The sequence below is a fragment of the Carcharodon carcharias genome, chromosome 8 (genome assembly GCF_017639515.1).
Source record: "Carcharodon carcharias isolate sCarCar2 chromosome 8, sCarCar2.pri, whole genome shotgun sequence".
NCBI classification, from domain to species: Eukaryota; Metazoa; Chordata; class Chondrichthyes; order Lamniformes; family Lamnidae; genus Carcharodon; species Carcharodon carcharias.
In genome coordinates this window covers 157,941,130-157,963,129 of record NC_054474.1, presented here as the reverse complement: position 1 = coordinate 157,963,129, position 22,000 = coordinate 157,941,130, and the positions used below count along the sequence as shown (strand labels likewise).

The 22,000-nt window shown below is 43.8% G+C and overlaps 1 protein-coding gene across 1 annotated transcript in view; it reads left to right on the top strand.

Moving 5' to 3' along the window:
• The window catches only part of LOC121281526 (hemicentin-1-like), a 566,775-nt gene that overhangs the window by 421,902 nt on the left and 122,873 nt on the right, over positions 1-22,000 (top strand). The window contains exons 57-67 of the mRNA XM_041194473.1: positions 4,818-5,005; positions 5,159-5,255; positions 6,007-6,168; positions 7,691-7,934; positions 8,254-8,464; positions 8,684-8,771; positions 10,682-10,876; positions 11,539-11,741; positions 12,848-12,929; positions 16,765-16,896; positions 20,724-20,873. Coding sequence (XP_041050407.1) covers positions 4,818-5,005; positions 5,159-5,255; positions 6,007-6,168; positions 7,691-7,934; positions 8,254-8,464; positions 8,684-8,771; positions 10,682-10,876; positions 11,539-11,741; positions 12,848-12,929; positions 16,765-16,896; positions 20,724-20,873 — 1,752 coding nt within the window. The remainder of the gene's footprint in view (positions 1-4,817; positions 5,006-5,158; positions 5,256-6,006; positions 6,169-7,690; positions 7,935-8,253; positions 8,465-8,683; positions 8,772-10,681; positions 10,877-11,538; positions 11,742-12,847; positions 12,930-16,764; positions 16,897-20,723; positions 20,874-22,000) is intronic.

The window sequence follows — 22,000 nt, the reverse complement described above, 5'->3', positions numbered from 1 at the left end:
CATTTGGGGGGGTGGGGGAGGTGTGGGAGCGGGTGTGGGCCCTCCGATCGGCGCTCCCAATCAGAGGCGCACCGCCATTTAGGCCCGCCCAGCATGACGCCCAGTGCTGTGCACTCCCTGTGTGGGCAGGGGGAGAATGGCAAATGTGGAAGTGCGCTCCAATCTCCCTGAGACAAAGGGGAAAATATTTTTGTGTCATAAATTTCATTTGTCAATGTCACATGAGTTGGGACATGGACATAATTTTAAGTAAAAGTGAATGTTAATTTTTAAATTCCCACCCGTGGATGAGGTTTCATGCTTTTCCAGGTGGCCGCCAGCACTCCCAACCTGCCCGCCAACCTTAAGATTGGACAGGCAAGTCCGCTAATTGCTTTAATTGTTTTTCAATTGGCCGTTGACAGATTGGCGAGCGCACAGCTGACTCGGCTGCACCCCCCGCCGACCTGAAGGTGTAAATGACTCGCGAGTTCCGCCCATCGTCATTCCGTGTCATTTTGCCTCCGCTCGCCGATGGGAAAATTCTTGCCCAAGAGATTGTAGGACAGAGGGAGACACCAAGTAAAAAATTGTCCAGAGTCACCAGGGGCAATTTTAACCTGACTCGCTTGCAGAGAAATGGGTGGGATTGGTTGGAGCGCTGCATTTACACCCAACCTGATTTTACTCTCTATTGAACTCCATAGATGGGGTGTAAATTCAGCACTCCACCCATTTCTTGTCAGATGAGACAAGTTAAAATTGCTCCCATTATGTGAGGGAAAACCATCTTTCTTGTTTACCTGGTCTGCATATTTGTAGGTTAGTCGCATCTCCATTGGGGTTTTTGCTGCACAGCGTTGTGGCTCCCCTTTAAGAAGTTGGATGGTTTTCCTTTTTGAACAGTGTCGGAGTTTGGAAGGAAGCCATTTTGTACAAGCTCCAACTACCAGTAAGAACAACCACAGAGAGCACGCCTGCTGACCCCAAGAAATTGAAGACACATCTGTAAAATCACATTGGCAGGAAACCACAATCCATAAACCTAAATAGGTGGAAAAATACCACTTAGTCATCACTAAATAGGATAATTATAGCATTAGGTATGTCAGGACCAGCCGGGAACATGCACAGGAAGGCGTCTGTGTTTCCTGAATTATTGCCCAGAGTGCTTCTAACACATTTTCACGTGCCTCCTTGTTTTCTCAACTTAACTTTTGACTTTTTTTTTGTGCAATAATGCACTGCGTTGGAAATAGTACTGATAACAAAGTCCCAGAACATCCAGGGTACATGTAAAGCTGGAAACCACAGCAATTGGTCCAGTCCTGAATCAAACAGCAATTGCAATTGATTCCTGAACACATAGGACAATCCCAGTCTGAAATGTCAGCCTTGGCTCTGATAGTAATCTCATCTCTTGGTCAGAAGGTTGTCTATTCAAGTGACACTCCAATGACTTGATCACATAATCCAGACTAGTGGTTCCTGTTATCTTAGGGGTTCATTTAATGTCTCAGTGATGAGGTCTTGAGACTTGAATGTTTAAACATGAACCATTTATTATTAATTTTTTATTATGTACAGATCCCAGTGAATGTCATGCATGGTGCTACTGCCATACAGGTCGGCTGCTTCTAGAGTGTTCTCTCTAAACTGTTACCATGTGACTCTATACATCATATCATGGGCAATGCTATTCTCCAGTCCTAGCTCTGCCAAGCACCTTTACATTACAATAGCATTCAGGCACACACAATATCAGACCAACATCCCCCTTCTGAAAAGAAAATTTGCTTCCCTTCCAACTGAATATAAGATCTTTATTTGTTAACCCTTCTCCCCCCACCTCAGTTGTCTGATTTTATAAATTCAGATGGTCCTGAGGCTTGACAGTTCTTCCATATCTTGGTCTGTCACGTTTGCAGGATTGGTAGTCCTACTCTGTGTTTTTGGTATTTGACTATCTCCATTTAATTTGCTTTTTGCACTCCCTTTGAGTTGCATTTCTCTTCATTAACAATCCGTCTGCTTCTCTCAGACAATGTGGATTTGTCCTGTTCCTTCCGCAGGGAATGTGCACTCCGTTCATTCCTAGAGTGGAGTCGAATTTTCTTTCCCTGTAGTGTCCGCCATGTTTTTGCTGGACATATACATTTTGCAAATGGAACCTTCATTTCCACTTGTTTCACAATCTTCTTAGGCACACGTTTCTCTGGTCTGGCTTCAGCTGCTTTTAGTTTTTCATATTTTGGGATTCTGTTCTGGCTTCATCGTTTAAAGTACCACCTTTCATTATCACCGCTAATCACCATGTTGTGTACCACTGCTGATTATGTTGTGTTATGAGTTCATTTGATGTCTCAGTGATGAGATCTGGAGCCTCCTTTGTTTAAAAATGAACCAATTATTTTTGATCTTTAACTAGGGATGAGAAACTTGAGTTATGAAGATAGATTGGAGAGGTTGGGACTGTTCTTCTTGGAGAGGAAAAGGCTAAGAGGAGATTTAATAGAGGTGTTCAAAATCATGAGGCGGGTGGATAGAGTAGATAGGGATAAACTGTTCCCACTGGTCAAGGGATCGAGAACGAGGGGGAAATGGTTTAAAGTGATTTGCAAAAGAAGCAAATGTGATGTGAGAGAAACTTTTTCGCACATAAAGGTGGTTCAAGTCTGGAATGCACTACTTGGAAGTGTGGTGGAGACAAGTTCAATTGAGGCATTCAAGAGGGCAATAGATGATTATTTGAATAAAAACAATGTGCAAGGGTACAGGGATAAAGCAGGACAATGGCACTAACTGTTCATTTAAAGAGCCGGTGCAGACACGATGGGCTGAATGGCCTCCTTCTGAGCTGTAACAATTCTGTGATTCTGTGATGTATAGATCTCAGTTAATGTCATGCATGGTGCTGCTGCCAGGCAGATAGGCTGAGGGGATTTTGCTTAAATGTCTAATATCTGGAACTGCAGATCTTCTTTCTTCCTATTGCATTGGGCTCTCAGCTTAGGTTGCCCTCTTGGGATGAGCATTGTTCCATCATATAGCCTCAACTTTACCTTAGACAGCTTCATTTTGGGTCACCATCTTAAGCAACTTCACGCAGCTCTGTGAAGCTCATGAAGTTGCACGTTGCACTGTTGTCTACCTGACATTTCACATAAACATGATACGGTCCTTCTGCAGTCATCGTTCCAGCAGTCACAAACCACCTTTCACTTTGAGACTTGACGGTGCCAATCTGTTCCAGGGTGTAGGGTGGTTCTTCAGAATCATCATCCGACATCTCTCCCGCAGCCATATTTATAGGCTTGTTTTTCCTCTTTCCAGCAAAGCACTTGTATACAAGTGGTTTAGCTCCTTGCAGGTAGAGCACTGCTTTCCCCATGCTGTAATATTTACTTTTATTTAGTGTGGTATCCTCTGCAATATCTCGCCTTGATCTTTCTGCTGGCTCATCTGTAAATAGTTCTTCCTTTTCTCCATTGTCTTGTGCTTGGAAGACCTGAATTGCCTCAGCATAATGCAAAGCCTCACCTGTTCTCCCATCAATACTCTTTAGCTGATGATTAACCACATCAGAGCTTCTGAGCATGTCAATAGCTTTCTTGAGAGTAAGTTTCTCTTCCCTCAGCAAATGTGCTCTCGTTGCAGGTTCTCTTGTTCCTAAGACAATCATTTCTCTGATCAGATCCTCCTTCAGTCGCTCAAACTCACAAGATTCAGCTTGGTATCTCAGTGCAGTCACATACTGATCAATATTCTGCCCCTCTTCCTGAGCTCTGGTGTTAAACATGTCGCGTTCATAAATAACATTAGTAGAGGGTTCAAAGTTGATCTTCAAGGCCTCCAAAATTTTACTAGACAGGCGTTTGGGCTTTTCAGCTCCTCAGTTAGGTCTGGGATGCAAAACAGCTTGTAGCACCCTTTCCCCAGCACTGATATCAGAGTTGCTACTCTTACTTGTTCAGGTTTCTTGTTTAAATCAGTGACAATTTCAATGTTCTGCCATTGAGACTGAAAGAATTTCTAATTCATTCTCAAATCTGCTTTTATCTCCATAGGAGTTAAGTGGAGTATCCTAAGCCATATTGACTCACTTGTCAATGTCCTGTACAAATTTGCAGACTGAAGTTTTAATTATTCTCTGCTGTTTCTTACAGTGACTGGCTCTCTTCCAGCTCTCAGAATCCATTCAATTTCAGCTGCACACTCCTGACACCACGTTCCATGTAGCGGGTAAAATGGCTTCTGCCTCAATCCTTTACTTACAAAGGAATGACATCAGAAGTCACATGACTATGGCAAGCCACAGTACACAACAGGCATTTCTCCAAACATCCTGGGCAACTCCCACTCCCTTTGTCTTACTTCCAATAGTAGGCTTTTAGCTACTTGCAATTTCTCTCCATTTCTCCCACTACTTTAAAAACCCTCCTACAAAGCCCAGATATTGATCACACCTCAATCACTGTCTTTCTGACTTGGCACCCCTTTACCTCATGCATTTATTCTGTGAAGTGCGGTTGGGATTCTTTGAGGTAAAAAGTTGCTTCATCAGTGGACGCTATTTAACAATGGCATGTAGCTGAAGAGGAATTGTGCTTTGCTTCTGATCGATTGTTGTCCACTTTCTGAAAAACCGCCAAAGTGAATCAAATTGGATACATGCTTCAGTATGTTAGATCAATTCATAACATTCAGGTAACGATCCCCACTCATAGCCAGCAGTAATTCATTGCTAATTCCTTATTGTTTTTGTTTGGTTCAGTTGTCTGCTTTCTTGAACAGTATCCAACCCCTCACACAAGTTCATTCTTATTTATCATTTCTAGTTCCCCCTGTTATTCATACAGAAAGTGGGGAGTTTGGAGAGGAGCTAGTGTCGATTGTTAACAAAACAGTTCAACTGCGTTGTGAGGCAGATGGGAAGCCACCACCTTCCATCTCTTGGCTCAGAGACGGCCTGCCCATTGTGACAGACTACAGACACCAGCTTCTGGATAATGGCAGCATTCTACAGGTGAGAGCTCATTGGAAATCGTACAAATAACGTATTGAATTATCTCTGTTGGAATCAAATCCATAGACTGTACAGTTGTGGAGAAAACCTAGTGTGGAGTCTGGCTACTGGTTGAAACTGAATCATACTCTGCTTGTTGTACTTTCTCTGTAGATTCATGCAGTGCAGGTATCTGACACAGCTGGCTACATCTGTTTAGCAGAAAACCCAGCGGGAACCACAGAGAAAGTGTTCAGCCTTCATGTTCAAGGTAACAGTCTGCTCCATTTTAAGGACATGGTATGCAGCTTACACTCCATTGCAGCATTAGAGGTGACATGCAAGCAACAGCGACAACTGAAACTTTGAATAATGTAGTGCTAAACGTCCCAAAGCATTCCATAGAAGCAAAAGGAACACATTGGATAAAAATCCAAAGTAGAAGAGTTTAAGTGTTGATTTAATGTCTTCATACTTAATTAGGTTCCTTGACTGAATTAGTTAGGGCTTCTCACTGCTATATAGTGGACCCCAGGTGCATGGAGTAGAATGGATCATGCATCAAAAATCTTTTCATTTGAAGGATGACCTTTTTTATCTTAAACCACACTCATCTCTAGTTTCCAAACCCTCCCTCTGTCCTTTCTTCTTTCTTTTTCTCAATACAACTCTTGGTGATGCCTCCTCTAGGCTCTACTTCCTTGTCCCGCTGAGCTCCAGAGACCTGTTCCTGCATCTTCGTTACACTGAAATCAAGATTGATTGCACAGCCTCTTACCCCAACTAATTCCTTCTACGCCTACTCTTGTTGTTGCCCCTGTGAAGAATAACTACATCAAAAAAAAGGAGAATAAAAAAACTGAATTTTGATTGTGCATTGATGAAAAATTCTATTCCAAAGGTGGAGGAAGAAAACTCTAAAGTTATAAAACATCTGAAATGTATAGCTTGGTTTTAGTGCTGGGATTGAATAGAGATCAGTCAACATCAATTCACATCTGGTTCTGCTTGTTTTTATATAGTGCCTCCCATTGTACTTGGACCCACTCCAGAGAACGTTAGTGTTGTGGTGAACAACCCCATTTGGTTAACATGTGAATCCCGAGCTGTTCCTGCAGCAGATGTTGCATGGTACAAAGATGGACAGATGTTGCAGTCCAGCACCAACGTCCACATCCTTCCAGGTGAGACTTTGATGAGGAAAATGTGAGGTGGGGGCAGGTGTGAGTAATGCAGCACGAACTTTGACCTCTCCAGTGATGGCATCATTTGAGAGTGCTGTCCATAGCCCTCCATCCCCCATTCATGAGGACACTGAGGAGGCAATTCTTGACAAAATGGTTGTTCCCAACTTGTGCCTAGCAGGCATATTGGACTTAGGGTAGAACTCTATGAACTAATTTTGCAGGCTACCTTTGCCAATCTGATTTGCTCAATCTACAGGTAGATTAAAGTCACCCATGATTATTGCAGTACCTTTCTTACATGCCCCATTTATTTCTTCCTGTATACTCTGTCCTACAGTATAACTACTGTTAGCGGGTGTATAAACTACACCCATGAGTGATCTCTTACCCTTACTATTTCTTATCTCTACCCAAGCTGATTCTACAACTTGCTCTTTCGAGCTAAGGTTATCTATCACGACTTTACTAACGACATCCTTAATCAACAGAGCTTCCTATTGAATGCTGAAAACACGAGAGGGACAGTCTGGGTATCTCTCTTCACATCAATTAGACAAGACATCATCCATTCAAACAATTTATTATGAACACACATTTTATGTGTTCCCCTTGTGATCCCCCGAGCATTTTTCGGTGATCCTGTGGTTCAGTAAATGTATTTTGGATGATAAGTATGTAATTTAGGAACAATACATCTATTGGGAAATTGGTCAAATCCAGGAGTATAAGCCCTGGAGGCATTATATTTAAGGTTGTTTTAAATCTTAATGGAAATATTCTTTCCTCATTCAATCTTGGATGAGGTTGAAGCCTGGAGTAACTTCAGAATAAGAACTCCCCCATTGTTCAGTGCTTGAATACAGTGACCAATGTGAACTGAAGCATAGAGATCAGCAAAGTGCCTCATTCAATTCCCAGCTTGTGCTGAGATAGTGGAGTTCAGCCAGACTCCAGCCAGGGCATCAGTAGGAAGGGTAAGCTCTTCCAGCTTCCTGCTTCCAGTTGGCACTCGGTAACCCTCGCTGGAAGACACGCACATGGTCACTGGGTGAGGACAGCATTGCTTCGGTTACATTGCTCACAAGGTTGAATCCTAATAATAGTTGGTGTCATGTGTTCCGATTCACATATAAAGAATTAAGTGAACCACCAGAGACTGGCCAGTACCCGTGGAACCATATCCTACAATGGGTCAGTGCCTCAAGAAGGTGAAGGGGAAGATGCAAGTTCCCTCCAAATATTTAAAACAACAGACATACCAAACTTATTTGAACATTGTTATTGAAAGCAAATAAGGCATGGGATCTGGAGACCTAGAATGTATAAGAATTGTTGGATACGCATGAGAAAATTCTGAAGGCTAAACTCAATCAAAAGAAGTTTTTGGTTAAGTCAAAGAGAACAGCTCAATATCTACTTCTTTGCAGAACAAATTAAGACATCTTCATTTGAACATTTTCTTTGAATTATAGTTGCATAATATCTGATCTGATCTGATCTCTTCCCATTCCTGTTCCAGGGGGTCATATCCTTCACATTCCCAGAGCAAAGACTGAACACAATGGCAAATATGTTTGTATTGCCACCAACGTAGCAGGGAGAGATGAGAAGAACATTTACCTCCATGTGTACAGTGAGTATCAATATCATTGCACATTAGTGTGGAAGATTGGGAAGATATATGTAAAAGGACAAGTCGTTAGCAAATCTGGTGCTATGAGAACAACACAAGCAACATCTGAAATCAGCACCAACATTTTCAGGTTAGGCACAGCACAGTTGGATCCACAGAAAAGCTCCCACTGCATTGCTCCATCAAACACTCCCCAGATTCTTCTCCTCCTCAGGCTGTCCCTCAGGGTCGAGGGTGACTTGCTTCCACACTAAAAATGAGTTCTCAAGTGACTAGAGAGTCCAATTCGCAACTACAGTCTCTGTCACAGGTGGGGCAGGCGGTGGTAGGGGGAACGGGTGGGTGTTGTGCCCTGGTTGCCACACTTCAAGTGGTCTTGGGCCAGGGATACCCAGATGTTGGTGGGGATGTTGCACTTTACCAAGGAGGCTTTGAGGGTGTCCTTGAAGCATTTCCTCTGCCCTCCTGGGGCTTGATTGCCATGTCGAAGTAGAGCGCTTGTTTCGGGAGTCTCATGTCGAGCATACGGATGATGTGGCCCGCCCAGCAGGGCTGGTCGAGTGTGGCCAATTCTTCGATGCTGGGGATGTTGGCCTGAGCGAGAACACCGACGTTAGTGTTGCAGTGGATTTGCAGGATCCTGTGGAGGCAGCGCTGGTGGTACTTCTCCAGTGTTTTGAGGTGCCTGCTGTACATAGTCCACGTCTCTGAGCCAAAAAGGAGGATGGGTATCACCACTGCTCTGTAGACCATGAGCTTGGTGCTGGGTTTGAGGGCCTGGTCTTCAAACACTCTCTTCCTCAGGCGGCTGAAGGCTACACTGGCACACTGAAGGCAGTGTTGAACCTCATCGTCAAAATCTGCCCTTGTTGACACTAGGCTTCCAAGGTATGGAAAGTGGTCCACGTTGTCCAAGGCCTCGTTGTGGATTTTGATAACCGGGGGCAGTGTAGTGTGGAGGGGGCAGGTTGGTACAGGACCTTTGTCTAATGGATATTTATTACAAGGGCTCAGTGAAGGTGTTGATGATGGATTAGAGCTCAGCTCCAAGATTACCACAGCACAGTTAATTGCGATGTAAAGCTACTTCCAACTCCAATACATCTGCCGCAGCCCCTAAACGTCAAAGAAGTGACACTTTTCCATTTCTCACACCAGACATCCTATGGATCTCTCTTGAGTGAGATTTGCAGTTAGTGCCAAAGTTGGGACAGGTTTATGCTTGGAATCCACGTTCATTAGAGAGTGAGTTGAGCTTAACCAAATCCATTTTAAATGGGACCCTTATAGTCACAGATAGAGGAAACGTTCAACCCATAATTCCGAGCTCTTTGGAAGTCAAGTACCAGATTTGAAAATCCAGTATCTAACAAACTGTATCATTCAGTCCCCACCCCCGACAAAATCGTTCCATCACATGACCTTTATTCAGTTAACAACCACATATGATACTATTAACATTAAAGAATATCCCAAGACGATTCCCACAGGTGTATCAAAAAGTTGGATGCCAAGCTAAAGAAGGAGGTTTTAGGAAATTGGCAAATGTTGGGTCAGAGAGGTTGGTTTTGTTGTCGGGTCTTAAAGAAGGAGGTGGAGTTTTGATGCATAAGGATTTGGAGGAATGGGGAGTTTGGCGGGTTTTTGAGGCTGGAGGAGGTTAGCCAGATAGGAGGGGAAAGGCCATGAAGAGATTTAAAACATAAGGGCAATCATTTTAAATTTAAGGCATTGGGTGATTGGCTGGGAGCCAATGTAAGCCAGTGACAGTAGGGATGATGGAGTAGGGAATTGGCAGCAGAGTTTTGTCTGAGGTAAAGTTTATGGCAGGTGAGGGGGAGGGGGTGCGGAATAGGTTGGTCAAGAGAGCATTAGGATAGTCAAGTCTGTAGATGAAAAACATATGGATGAGGGATTCCCCCAAAAGATGGGTGGAGGAGGGCAATGTTGTGGAGGTGGAAATAGGCAGTCTTTGTGATGGAAAGGAATATGGGGTTGGAAGTTCAGCTTGGGATTCAATACATCGCCAAGTATGCAAATCGTTTGATTCAGCCTGAGAAAGTGGCCATGGAGGGGGATGGAATCAATGTGGACTTGGGTTTGGGCTTGTAACCGGGTCAAAGATGATAGCTTCTGTCTCCCCAGTGTGTAGCTGGAGGAGATTTCATCTCAGTTCAATTCAGGTGTTATTGTCCAGGTCTCTTTTTTCAGAATTACTCAAGTATTGCCCATTCGGGAATTCATTGTGGGCACATTGCTCCTTCACTATGCTCGTTCACTCAAAATCACACATAATAAAAGGGAAAAAAAATTATATCATCACCAGACAAACCAAAAACATCAGTCACAAGTTTCATGATCATCTTCACGAATGTGTCACTATCACTATCTCACAGAAGAAACACCCAAAAACTGAAGATAAACTCGAAGAAAATAAACTGAAACAATGAACAATGTAAAATCCCATGTGGCCGGAATGCAGTGTCATCTTAATTGCATGGTGTTAGGCGTACAGCAGGTCTACCTTTTAAATGTACAGCAAATCCCCATTTTAAACATAGAACAGGGTCATAGGAGCATTGGAAATAGGAGCAGGAGTAGGCCATTCAGCCCCTCTAGCCAGCCCCCCCATTCAATTAGATCATGGCTATCCCCATATTCCTTGACATCTTTAATATCTAGAAATCTGTCGACCTCTGTCTTGAGCATACTCAATGACTGAGAAGTTCCTCCTAAATGACCAACCCCTTATTCTGAGACTATGTCACCTGGTTCTAGAAACACCCACTCAGGGGAAACATCCTTCCTGCATCTACCCTGCCGAACCCTGTAAGAGCTCTGTACGCTTTAATGAGCTCCACACTGTCAAATGTACAGCAGCCCCACAACGTCAGACACCCGTCAGTCTCACAACACCGAAAACATGGCAGATCCGCACGCACTGCAGGTTCACACCGCCCGATGCTGAAGCTCTGGCCTGGCCCAGCAATGGGGACGGCTCCCAAGAGGGTTCCCCCACCATCCTGGCTGCAATTCCCAGGCCGGCCCTAGGGCTCCTGGCCTGTGGAGGAGGTAAGGCTGGAGGGGGAGCTCAACAAAGAGTGTATGTTGGATAGATAATCTGAGAACGCTGCGGTGGAAGGGATGGCGAGGTGGTAGCGGGACAAAACTGGTTGTCACCCACATACATGTGGCAGCTGGCCTACAGATGCAGATAAGGAAGAGGGGAGGGCCAAAGCTCGATCTTTGGGAAATCTGGCAATAACGGTGCAGGGGTAGGAAGGTAAGTGAGAACGAGATGCTTTGGTCATGATAGAATAGGTAAGACTGGGAGCAAGTCAGGACACCCTCACTGAGCTGGACAATGCAGAATGGGCATTGGTCAAGGATGTTGTGGTTGACCACGTCAAATGCAGCATAAACTCAACACGAAGCATCTTGGATATCATGGTACCGAGATACTGAGTTGACCTTTGTATTTAGATGTTATTCATGGATGACAGAAGATTAATGATTGTATTGTACAAGTTTATCACCAATGAATGTGCTGTTGATTCATTGGGAAGCATTGTGAGCAGTCTTTATGATGAACTGATAGAGAGATATTTGTAACTCTTGTGCCATGAGCACTTAAGAATGTTATAGCTTGTTTATTACCCATGGTCTCTATTTACAGCGACAGATAGCATTCCACTACATTTTAATCAATGTCTTTTGAATTTTCGCCCCCAAAGCCCCACCCACTATTAAACACCATGGCGACAGTTACTCTGAGGCCATCACGATCCGTGTCGGAGAAATGGCCTCTCTCAGATGTGAGTCAGAAGCGGTTCCAGTTCCTACTGTTGTGTGGTATAAGAATGATCACCAACTGGCCTTGGTAAATGGTGCCCGGACTCTGTCTAATGGTCAAATACTCCAAATCCAAGATGCTCAGGTAATATCTGCATTCAATATTTCAAATCTTGACAGCAGTTAAGCTGTACAGCATTTGGTTGGTAGGGGATGAGTTATGTTCACGGAATCACAGAATCTTTACAGTGCAGAAGGAGGCCATTCGGCCCATCGAGTCTGCACTGGCTCTCTGAAAGAGCGTTCTACCTAGTCCCATTCCCCTGCCTTATCCCTGTAACCTTGCACATTTTTTTAAAGATAGCAATCTAATTCCCTTTTGAATACCTCGATTGAACCTGCCTTCACCACCCCTCAGGATGTTCATTCCAGACTTCAACCACCCTCTGGGTGTAAAAATCTTTCCTCACATCACTTTAACTCCTTTTGCCAATTATTTTGAATCTGTGCCTTCTAGTTCTTGACGCTGTCTTGAGTGGGAACAGCTTCTCACTATTCACCCTATTCATACCCCTCAGGATCTTGAATATCTCTATCAAGTCTCCTCTCAGCCTTCTTTTTTACAAGGAAAACACAGTCCCAACCTCTCCAATCTATCCTCATAGCTACAGTTCTTCATCCCTGGAATCATCCTTTTGAATCACTTCTGTACTCTCTCCAATGCCTTCACATCCTTCCTCAAGTATGGTGCCCAGAACTGGACGCAGTGCTCCAGATGAGGTCTAATTCATCTCACATTTGTTGGTTACCATTCTTTTTACATGGCTAGAGGTAAATGGTCTGGAAAAAAAACATACACGTAGCTACACCCATACCCATTTACCCCCACCCCCTACAATGGTTGCAGTGCATGGCAATAGTCTTGAAGATCTTTGATTTGCAATGGACCTCCCACATCTCCTGTATAGCGTTGCTGCCTCCTAGAAGCTCAGTTTCCTTTTTACACCAAGCACTTTTTGTCCCTCCTGAACAAGGTATAAGAAAAACCTTGCCATTTGATGTGTGATTCTTTCCCTTACCTCTAACCTCCAACATCTCCCCCTTTCTCTAACACCCACTCTTGTGTTTTGGAAATTTATTGATATTATTGCGATTGAATTTTCTTCTCATTTTCAAAAGCTCCAATTAAGCACTGCTTCCTATCAGTTGGCCTACTGCTTACGGCTTAACCTTTGCTCCATCTTGTTTTAGGTTGCAGATTCTGGGCACTATATGTGTAAAGTTACCAACCTGGCTGGACACACCAAAAGGACCTTCAGGCTGAGTGTGCACTGTAAGCATGGGGAGCACGTTAGACTTTGGACAATTGTTCTGAGTATATTATACTTAAGCATTTTTTGGGGTTTCATTTCTGGAAGGTTCTGATGCAGAACTTGCCTTCAGCAAATTGAAGGCTGGGATTGAACCCGTGAATTAATGGATTGTTCAAGTGGAAGGATCAGGTTTGATGGGCCGAGTGGTGTTTTCTTGTTCCGTGCTTGCTTCATGTTATGATATTGGTGCACTTATATGTTGTTCCATGGATGCACTAGGATGTTGGAATTGGGTTTTCCAGACTCTTAGCTTCTTGGGTGGAGGATTAACTCACCCTCCTTGCCAGCAATGGAGCGGGCGAGCGATGAAAATGGAACAGCTCCATTTCCTGCTGATTTCCTGCCCAGCGCTAATTTTAATGCTGCCAGCTCGTGGGTGCCAGCCAGACTCAGGTGTCCTGTGATGTCACTGGCATCTCAGCAGAGACCTGAGGCGGGGAAAGTCACAATGACCTTCTCGCTAGAGATTGAAGCAGGTCAGCAGATGGTGAAAAGAGCAAAGAAACTCTCCAGGCTTGTGAAAGGGTTTCCTTTGTGGGCTCTTTAGGAGGAAGAATACTCTCCCCATTCCCACAGGCTTCCCTGACCCAGACTCTTACCCCCTTTCCTTCAGTAAGACTCTCCCAAAAATCCCACTGCCACTTGTCTGGAAGGCAGCAGGTGACTATTGACCCCTTCCTGCAACCACTCTGTTCCCTCTTCTCTTCTATGCCAGACGGGAGGTGGACCGGCGATATTAGTGAGGCCTGGGAGTTAAAAAGCCATGAGCCTGTAACACATGGCAGCAATCGCCCTGCCTTTACCTGCCTGAAACCCACCCTGGGTTAAAATTGACTTCTTCCCGGTGCTATGTAGTATCTTCTGTTGAGCACCTTTCTTTTTGGAATGTGGTTTGGACACTCTCACACAAACCACTGCTGACACTTCCAGTTGGTGCAGTAAAACAGCCGCGGGTGACTCAACTTCCAGTTCTCCTGCTTCCCTTCCAATGGGCTCGGCTTGTCCCAATTGTGTGACAGAGACATTGGGCTGGATTTTCAAAGGACATGGAGCCGGGACCCGGTGTGGGCAGGATTTGAAAATCCTGTCATCTTGTGATCCCGATGCTTCCAGGACAGTTTTGAATTTTCAGAGGTGGAGGGAATGGGGAACGCGCTTGCTGCCAATTAACAGCCCCTTAAGCTCATTAAGGAGCTTATCAATTGCCCTGGAAAAACTCAGCAGGTCTGGCAGCATCGGCGGAGAAGAAAAGAGTTGACGTTTCGAGTCCTTATGACCCTTCGACAGAACTGAGTGAATCCAAGAAAGGGGTGAAATATAAGCTGGTTTAAGGTGTGTGGGCGGAGTGGTTTGGGTGGGGGGGAGAGAAGTGGAGGGGGTGGTGTGGTTGTAGGGACAAATAAGCAGTGATAGGAGCAGATCATTAAAAGATGTCACAGACAACAGAACAAAACAACACATAGGTGTCGAAGTTGGTGATATTATCTAAACGAATGTGCTAATTAAGAATAGATGGTAGGGCAAACAAGGTATAGCTCTGGTGGGGGTGGGGAGAGCATAAAAGATTTAAAAATATTTAAAAATAATGGAAATAGGTGGGAAAAGAAAAATCTATATAATTTATTCGAAAAAACAAAAGATGGGGGAAGAAACAGAAAGGGGGTGGGGATGGAGGAGGGAGCTCAAGACCTAAAGTTATTGAATTCAATATTCAGTCCGGGAGGCTGTAAAGTGCCTAGTCGGAAGATGAGGTGTTGTTCCTCCAGTTTGCGTTGGGCTTCACTGGAACAATGCAGCAAGCCAAGGACAGACATGTGGGCAAGAGAGCAGGGTGGAGTGTTAAACTGGCAAGCGACAGGGAGGTTTGGGTCATTCTTGCAGACAGACCGCAGGTGTTCTGCAAAGCGGTCGCCCAGTTTACGTTTGGTCTCTCCAATGTAGAGGAGACCACATTGGGAGCAACGAATGCAGTAGACTAAGTTGGGGGAAATGCAAGTGAAATGCTGCTTCACTTGAAAGCAGTGTTTGGGCCCTTGGACGGTGAGGAGAGAGGAAGTGAAGGGGCAGGTGTTACATCTTTTGCGTGGGCATGGGGTGGTGCCATAGGAGGGGGTTGAGGAGTAGGGGGTGATGGAGGAGTGGACCAGGGTGTCCTGGAGGGAACGATCCCTACGGAATGCCGATAGAGGGGGTGAAGGGAAGATGTGTTTGGTGGTGGCATCATGCTGGAGTTGGCGGAAATGGCGAAGGATGATCTTTTGAACGCGGAGGCTGGTGGGGTGATAAGTGAAGACAAGGGGGACCCTATCATGTTTCTGGGAGGGAGGAGAAGGCGTGAGGGCGGATGCGCGGGAGATGGACCGGACACGGTTGAGGGCCCTGTCAACGACCGTGGGTGGAAAACCTCAGTTAAGGAAGAAGGAGGACATGTCAGAGGAACTGTTTTTGAAGGTAGCATCATCGGAACAGATGTGATGGAGGCGAAGGAACTGAGAGAATGGGATGGAGTCCTTACAGGAAGCGGGGTGTGAGGAGCTGTAGTCGAGGTAGCTGTGGGAGTTGGTAGGTTTGTAATGGATATTGGTGGACAGTCTATCACCAGTTCGATCGTAGGGTCATGAGGACTCGAAACGTCAACTCTTTTCTTCTCCGCCGATGCTGCCAGACCTGCTGAGTTTTTCCAGGTAATTCTGTTTTTGTTTTGGATTTCCAGCATCCGCAGTTTTTTTGTTTTTATCAATGGCCCTGTCCATTTAGGAATGAAGTTTTCACGTTTTTCCAGCATGCCCAAACAGTTTTGTGCACATTCGGGCACGGTTGTTGCTGTGTGCCATGGGGCCCGAACAGATTGCTTTGGAGTTGTTCTTCGATTAATCTGTGGGGCCAACTAGCACCAGTATGATCACTGCTCCTAATTCTCTCTACCATGGTCACTCTCCACCTTCATGGTCTTCCGAGTAGCTAATTGGGCAGTGGGCTCCCCTCCTGGCCAATTAGGCCATTTGAATTTAACACTTGTGTGGCAAGAGCGATGTAGCTTGGGCTCAGGGTCAGGACCCGGAATTCACCCGAGTGTTGGGTTTATGGCTCCACTTTGAAAACTCAGCTCCATAACTTCATATGCACTCAGTGCTCTGCTATAACTTTGCTTTTCAATTCAAAAACAGAATTACCTGGAAAAACTCAGCAGGTCTGGCAGCATCGGTGGAGAAGAAAAGAGTTGACGTTTCGAGTCCTCATGACCCTTCAACAGAACTGATCTTTCTTTACAAGGAGAGGGAAATATAAGCTGGTTTAAAGGGGAGGGCAGGGGGCGAGGAGAAGTGGAAGGTGGGGGGTGTTAGGATAGGAGCAGATCATCAAAAGATGTCACAGACAAAGATCAGTTCTGCTGATGGGTTACGAGGACTCGAAACGTCAACTCTTTTCTTCTCCACCGACGCTGCCAGAACTGCTGAGTTTTTCCAGGTAATTCTGTTTTTGTTTTGGATTTCCAGCATCCGCAGTTTTTTGTTTTTTATCTATATTATTATTATTATTGCTTTTCAATTGGTCATTATTCAAAGCAAACATTTTCACTATTTTTTTTGCATTTAACTTCAATGCAAATCATTTAACTTAAAAAATATTGAATTTGAATTAAATTTGTAGAAATCTGACCACAGAATTTCAGTGTAACGGACTGTTGAGGGGGAAATTCATGGTGAAAATTGGAAAAGGCACCAAATCGTTTACTTGCAAAGGTTCAATTGTTCTTTATTTTTATGTTATTGATTCTTTGCCCTTCTTTTTCAGCCCCACCAACTTTTGAAGAGCCCTTACAGGAGGTTATTAATCAGACAGCTGGCAGTACCCTGGTTCTGTCGTGTCATGCGTTGGGAGTTCCACCACCCACCATCACTTGGCTCAAAGATGGCGAACCGATAGGTAGGACTGAGCATGGTCAGCATAGTTATTGGAGTGGCTAGACCGTGGGACTCCCTACCACAGGAAGTGTTTGAGGATAATAGCTTGGATGCTTTCAAAAGGAAACTCAATGAGTGCATGAGAGAAAAGGGGATAGAAAGATATGATAAAAGGCTGAGATGGGGTTGATGGAATGGGAGGAAACTCGTGTGGAATATAAACACAGCACTGAGCAGATGGGTTGAATGGTCTGCTCCTGTGCTGTAAATTCTATGTAATAATAAACTTTTGCTTTTTTTAAAATATGAAATGTCAATGAGCCAGGGAGCACGTTACTGAATAAATATAGGCAAGGTGGCCAGGTTTTTCGTGGCAAAATATAGGTGAGTAGGAAGCCCTTGATGTCCATCTACACAAATCCTTATTGGTGAATGAGCAAGCTGATAAGGTGGTTAAAAAAGCAAATGGGTTACTGGGTTTATAAATAGAACAATAGAATATAAAAACAAAGAGGTTGTGCTCGAACTTTCTAGATCACTGCTCAGGCCTCAGTTGGAGTATTGTGGACAATTCTGGGCACCACACTTCAGTAACAATGTAAAGGCCTTAGAAACAGATTAGAGGAGGTTTATCAGGATGTCACTGGGGATGAGAGGCTTATAAAGACAGATTGAAAAAGTTGGAACTGTTCTCCTTGGAACAGAGGCCACGAGGTGACCTCATAAAGGTTTTCAAGATAATGAGATATTTTGACAGATTAAAGACAGAAAACTCATTCCCTCTGGAAAATGCACCAATAACCAGAGGCCAGAATTTCACAATCATTGGCAAAAGATCTAGAGAGCTGAGGAAGAGGCACTTTTTTTTCACTGAGAGTTGTCATTATGTGGAACATTCGATTGAAAAGGTGGCGGAAGCTGATCCCATAAATAATTTTAAAAGGGAGATGAGGATAAGGGAATTTACAGAACTTTGGATAAAAAGCTGGGGTGTGAAACTAAGCACAACTGCCCTTTCAAAGAGCCAGCACAGGCATAACAAGCTGAATGGCTTTCCTTTGTGATGTACAGTTCAATGATCCAATGACGCGATGGTTCTTGTGCTGCCCGTAGTTGGATAAATCAAGAGGTAAAGAAAAAGAAAGACTTGCATTTATATAGCACCTTTTACAACCACCAGCACTTTACAGATAACGAATTAGCCTTGAAGTGTAGTCACTGTTGTAATGCAGGCCTTATGGTTTATTGGGTAGTCCCCTGCCTCGGAGCCAGAAGCTCTGGCTTCAAGTCCCACTCTAGGACTTGTTGGCCATGGTAGGAGTCTTCATGACATGGTTCAACAGGTTGATTAATCAGCCTACTAATCCTTCCAACCCTTCCCCAAAGGGTTGGAAGGATTTCTAAGTATAGAAAACAAACAAACTGTTGAAATTTGGCAGCCAATTTGCACACAACACTGTCCCAGAAATGGCAATGTTAATGTGGTATTGATCAGATAAACAGTGTTTTTATGATGTTGATTGAGGGATTAAGTATTGGCCAGGTCACCGAGAATAACTTCCCAACTCCTCTTCCAAATAGCGCCATGGGATCTTTTTGCGTTCACCCAAGCAAGCAAAAGGGGCCTCGATTTAACATCTCATCTTAGAGGCGGCACCTCCAACAGTGCAGCACACCCTCAGTACTACACTAGAGCATCAGGGTAGATTTCTGTCCTCAAGCCCTGGAGCAGGGTTTGAACCCAGAGCCTTGTGATCCAGAGGCGAGAGTGCTACCAACCGAGTCACGGCTAACGCGAGGTGGTGCAGTGAGGGGGTCACATTTAATGCACTGGGTCATGGAATCAGGGAGATGAAAGCTTGCAGATCAGAAAACTTTAATAAAACTTTCCCCTTGGTAATTGAACAACTGCAGAGGAGTGAAAGATAGACTTGGTAGATTGTGCCTGGACTATAGAATGACCAGGCTTAATGGTCATCTTTTTCTTCATCCGCTATTTGCTAGTTTTGCTATAGAATTATAATACATTGGGTTTTTGTCTCAGCTTTTTCTGGGTTGCTAACTATCCCTCTGCCTCAAGGATTTCTTGTTCTTGGGAAACCTAAGTAAAGAGTCATGGCCACATTCTTGGACTGTGCCAAGGCGTGCTAGCCACTGTTTATATTTTGCACAGAAAATGCTGGAAATACTCAGCAGGTCAGGCAGCATCTACCGGATGAAAAACAAGGGTTAACGTTTCAAACTGATGACCCTTTATTATAATTGGAAAAACTTAAGAAATGGCATAGAATCATAAATTCATTATGGTGCAGAGGGAGACTATTTGGTCCATTGAGTCCATGCTGGCTCGCTGTAGAGCAATCCAGTCATTCCTATCACCCTGCTCTATCCCAGTAATGCTGCAAGTTTATTTCCCTCAAGTGCCCACACATTTTCCTTTTGAAATCAGTGATCATCTCTTGCTTCCACCACACAGGTTTTAAGCAAGTACAGAGGCAGGAAAAGGTGGGAAAGGGAAAGAACAAAAAGGAAGATCTTTGTTAGGGTTGAAGGCAGCAGCAATCTAAATGACAAATGATGGTACAAGGCAAAAGAGAGTGGTAATGGGACAAGAAGCAAAAGATGGGTCTAGAGGAGGTGTAAATGGCAACAGCAAAACTATTACGTATCAGCTGTCCAGAAAGTTTCACTTCTGATTGAAGGTCATGAACCTAAAATATTAACTCTGTTCTGCAGCTGCCTGACCTGCCTGAGTATTTCCAGTGTTTTCTGCTTATATTTTCAGCATCTGCCGTATGTTTTGCCTTTTGTGCTCCCACTAATTGATATTCATTCACAACCCACATTTGCACATTGAGCGAGGGCAGTAAGCCCCTATGCATTTGTACACCAACCTTAAGGAGGATTGGGTAAAGATAAGCTGGAGAGCACGTGTCAAAGTGGCAAATTTGGAACATTGCTTTAGACTAAACTCCGAGTTAGGGCAAGGAGGGAGAGGTGGGAAACGGGAAAAAGACAAACTTCAAGCTGTTATCTGGAACTTTTTATTTTGGCTTGATGAATGATCAAAATATGGAATGGATTCCAGACAGGTGACGGAGGTGAAAACGACTGAATCATTTAAAACAATAATCTGATTATGCAGCAGGGAAGACATCAGGATCATAGAATGGTTATCGCACAGAAGGAGGTCATTTGGCCGAATGGAAGAACAGCTCCCACTCCCCTGCCATTGTCCTGTAGCCCTGCAAATTCTTTCTCTTTTGGTGCTTATCCAATTCTCTTTGAAAGTGCAATCTTTTTGAGTGGATTAATTTTAATGGGTGAAGTAGCCTTCCTGTTCAGTAAAGGTCCAGAGTGAGGAACAACAATTGATTAAAGATGCCTTTGAAATTTGCTATGATCACCTGTTAGTCATTTCTAAAATTTTCCATTAATTTGGGTCTGGCCCACACAACAATATTTTTATATATATCACCAAATTCTGATAATATTGATTGCTATTTGACAGAGACACACATTTGAGGTTCAGGGACCCAATACAGAGCAGAGAGTGCATTTTTTTTTTTACAACAAGTTTAAAATGGTTGATTCAGTAGTAAACATCAAAAGGGAATCAGATCTCTACTTAACAAGAAAACATTTGCAGGGCAATGGTAAAGAGCAGAGGAGTGGGACTAATCGGTGGTTCAATGAGAGAGCCAGCACTAATATGATGGGCCAAATGGTCTCCTTCTGGGCTGCATTTGAATAAGAGACTTTTAAAATAATTCCTGTTGATATTGCTGTATAGCTATAAATCTCCTTTATTTTGCAGAGGTGTAAATCATAATGAAACTGTTTTAACAGAGAGCAGCAACAGCCGGGATTGGCACATCCTACCCAGTGGTAGTAGACTGCAGACCATCCAGTTACAGCTTTTCCATGCTGGGAATTACACCTGCTTGGCAAGGAATTCTGAGGGAGAAGTGCGCAAACAGTATTCACTGATTGTTCAAGGTAAGATTGTGATGATTCCCATAGAGACTGATACTTTTAAAAGAAAGGAATCCCCACTATGGAAAGAAAACCAATGGACAAAATTTCACTTTTAAAAAACTTTTACTGTAACAAACCAACCAAAATCAATATATTCAAACATTAATTAACAGGTAAAGGATATTTAAATAAAAACACAAATTTCACTTTAAATAGTCGATGCAACCAGGAAACGCCTCACATAGTCACAAGCACTCACACTACTTTCCATACAAATGTGAGACCAAATGCAATCTCACAGGCTTTCCAACTCGGCCTCCACTATGCAGGATCTCTCTCTCCCTAATCAATCATTTCGGCCCTTGAATCGCATTCACAAGTAGCTATATTCTATCTGAAGTTTCTGGACATGGTTACCACTGACAAAGCGGATACCTACAAAGCTTCTTTCACTCGGCTCATGACAGTCCTGATGGCACAGAATACCCAGAGACTCCCTTCTCCAATCTCTTTAAAGAGTAAGAGTAAAAGCAAGAGTTTCTACCGGTATTTAAAAAGGAAAATAGCAACTAAAGTGAGCATTGGTCCTCTAAGGAGAGAATCTGGGGAATTAATAATGGAAAATAAGGAAACAGCAGATGAATGGAACCGATATTTTGTGTCTATGTTCACTGTAGAAGCTACAAACAATAATTGTGAATCAGGAGGTGAAAGGGAGGAAGGAACTTAAAACAATTACAATCACCAGGGAAAGGGTGCTGAGGAAGGCATTAGAACTAAAGGCTGACAAGTCTCCAGGTCCTGATGGACTTCATCCTAGGGTCTTAAAGGAAGTGGCTGCTGAGACTGTAGATCCAATGGTTTTGATTTTCCAAAATTCCTTAAATTCTGGAAAGGTCCCAACAGATTGTAGAACAGCAAATGTAACCCCTCCATTGAAGAAAGGAGGGAGCCAGAAATCAGAAAACTACAGGACAGTTAGCTTAACATCTGTCATAGGGAAAATGCTAGAATCTATTATCAAGGAGGTTATAGTGAGGCACTTGGAAAATCTTAATGCAATCAGGCAGAATCAACATGATTTTGTGAAAGGAAATCATGTTTATCTAATTTATTAGAGTTATTTGAGGAAGTAACAAGCACTGTGA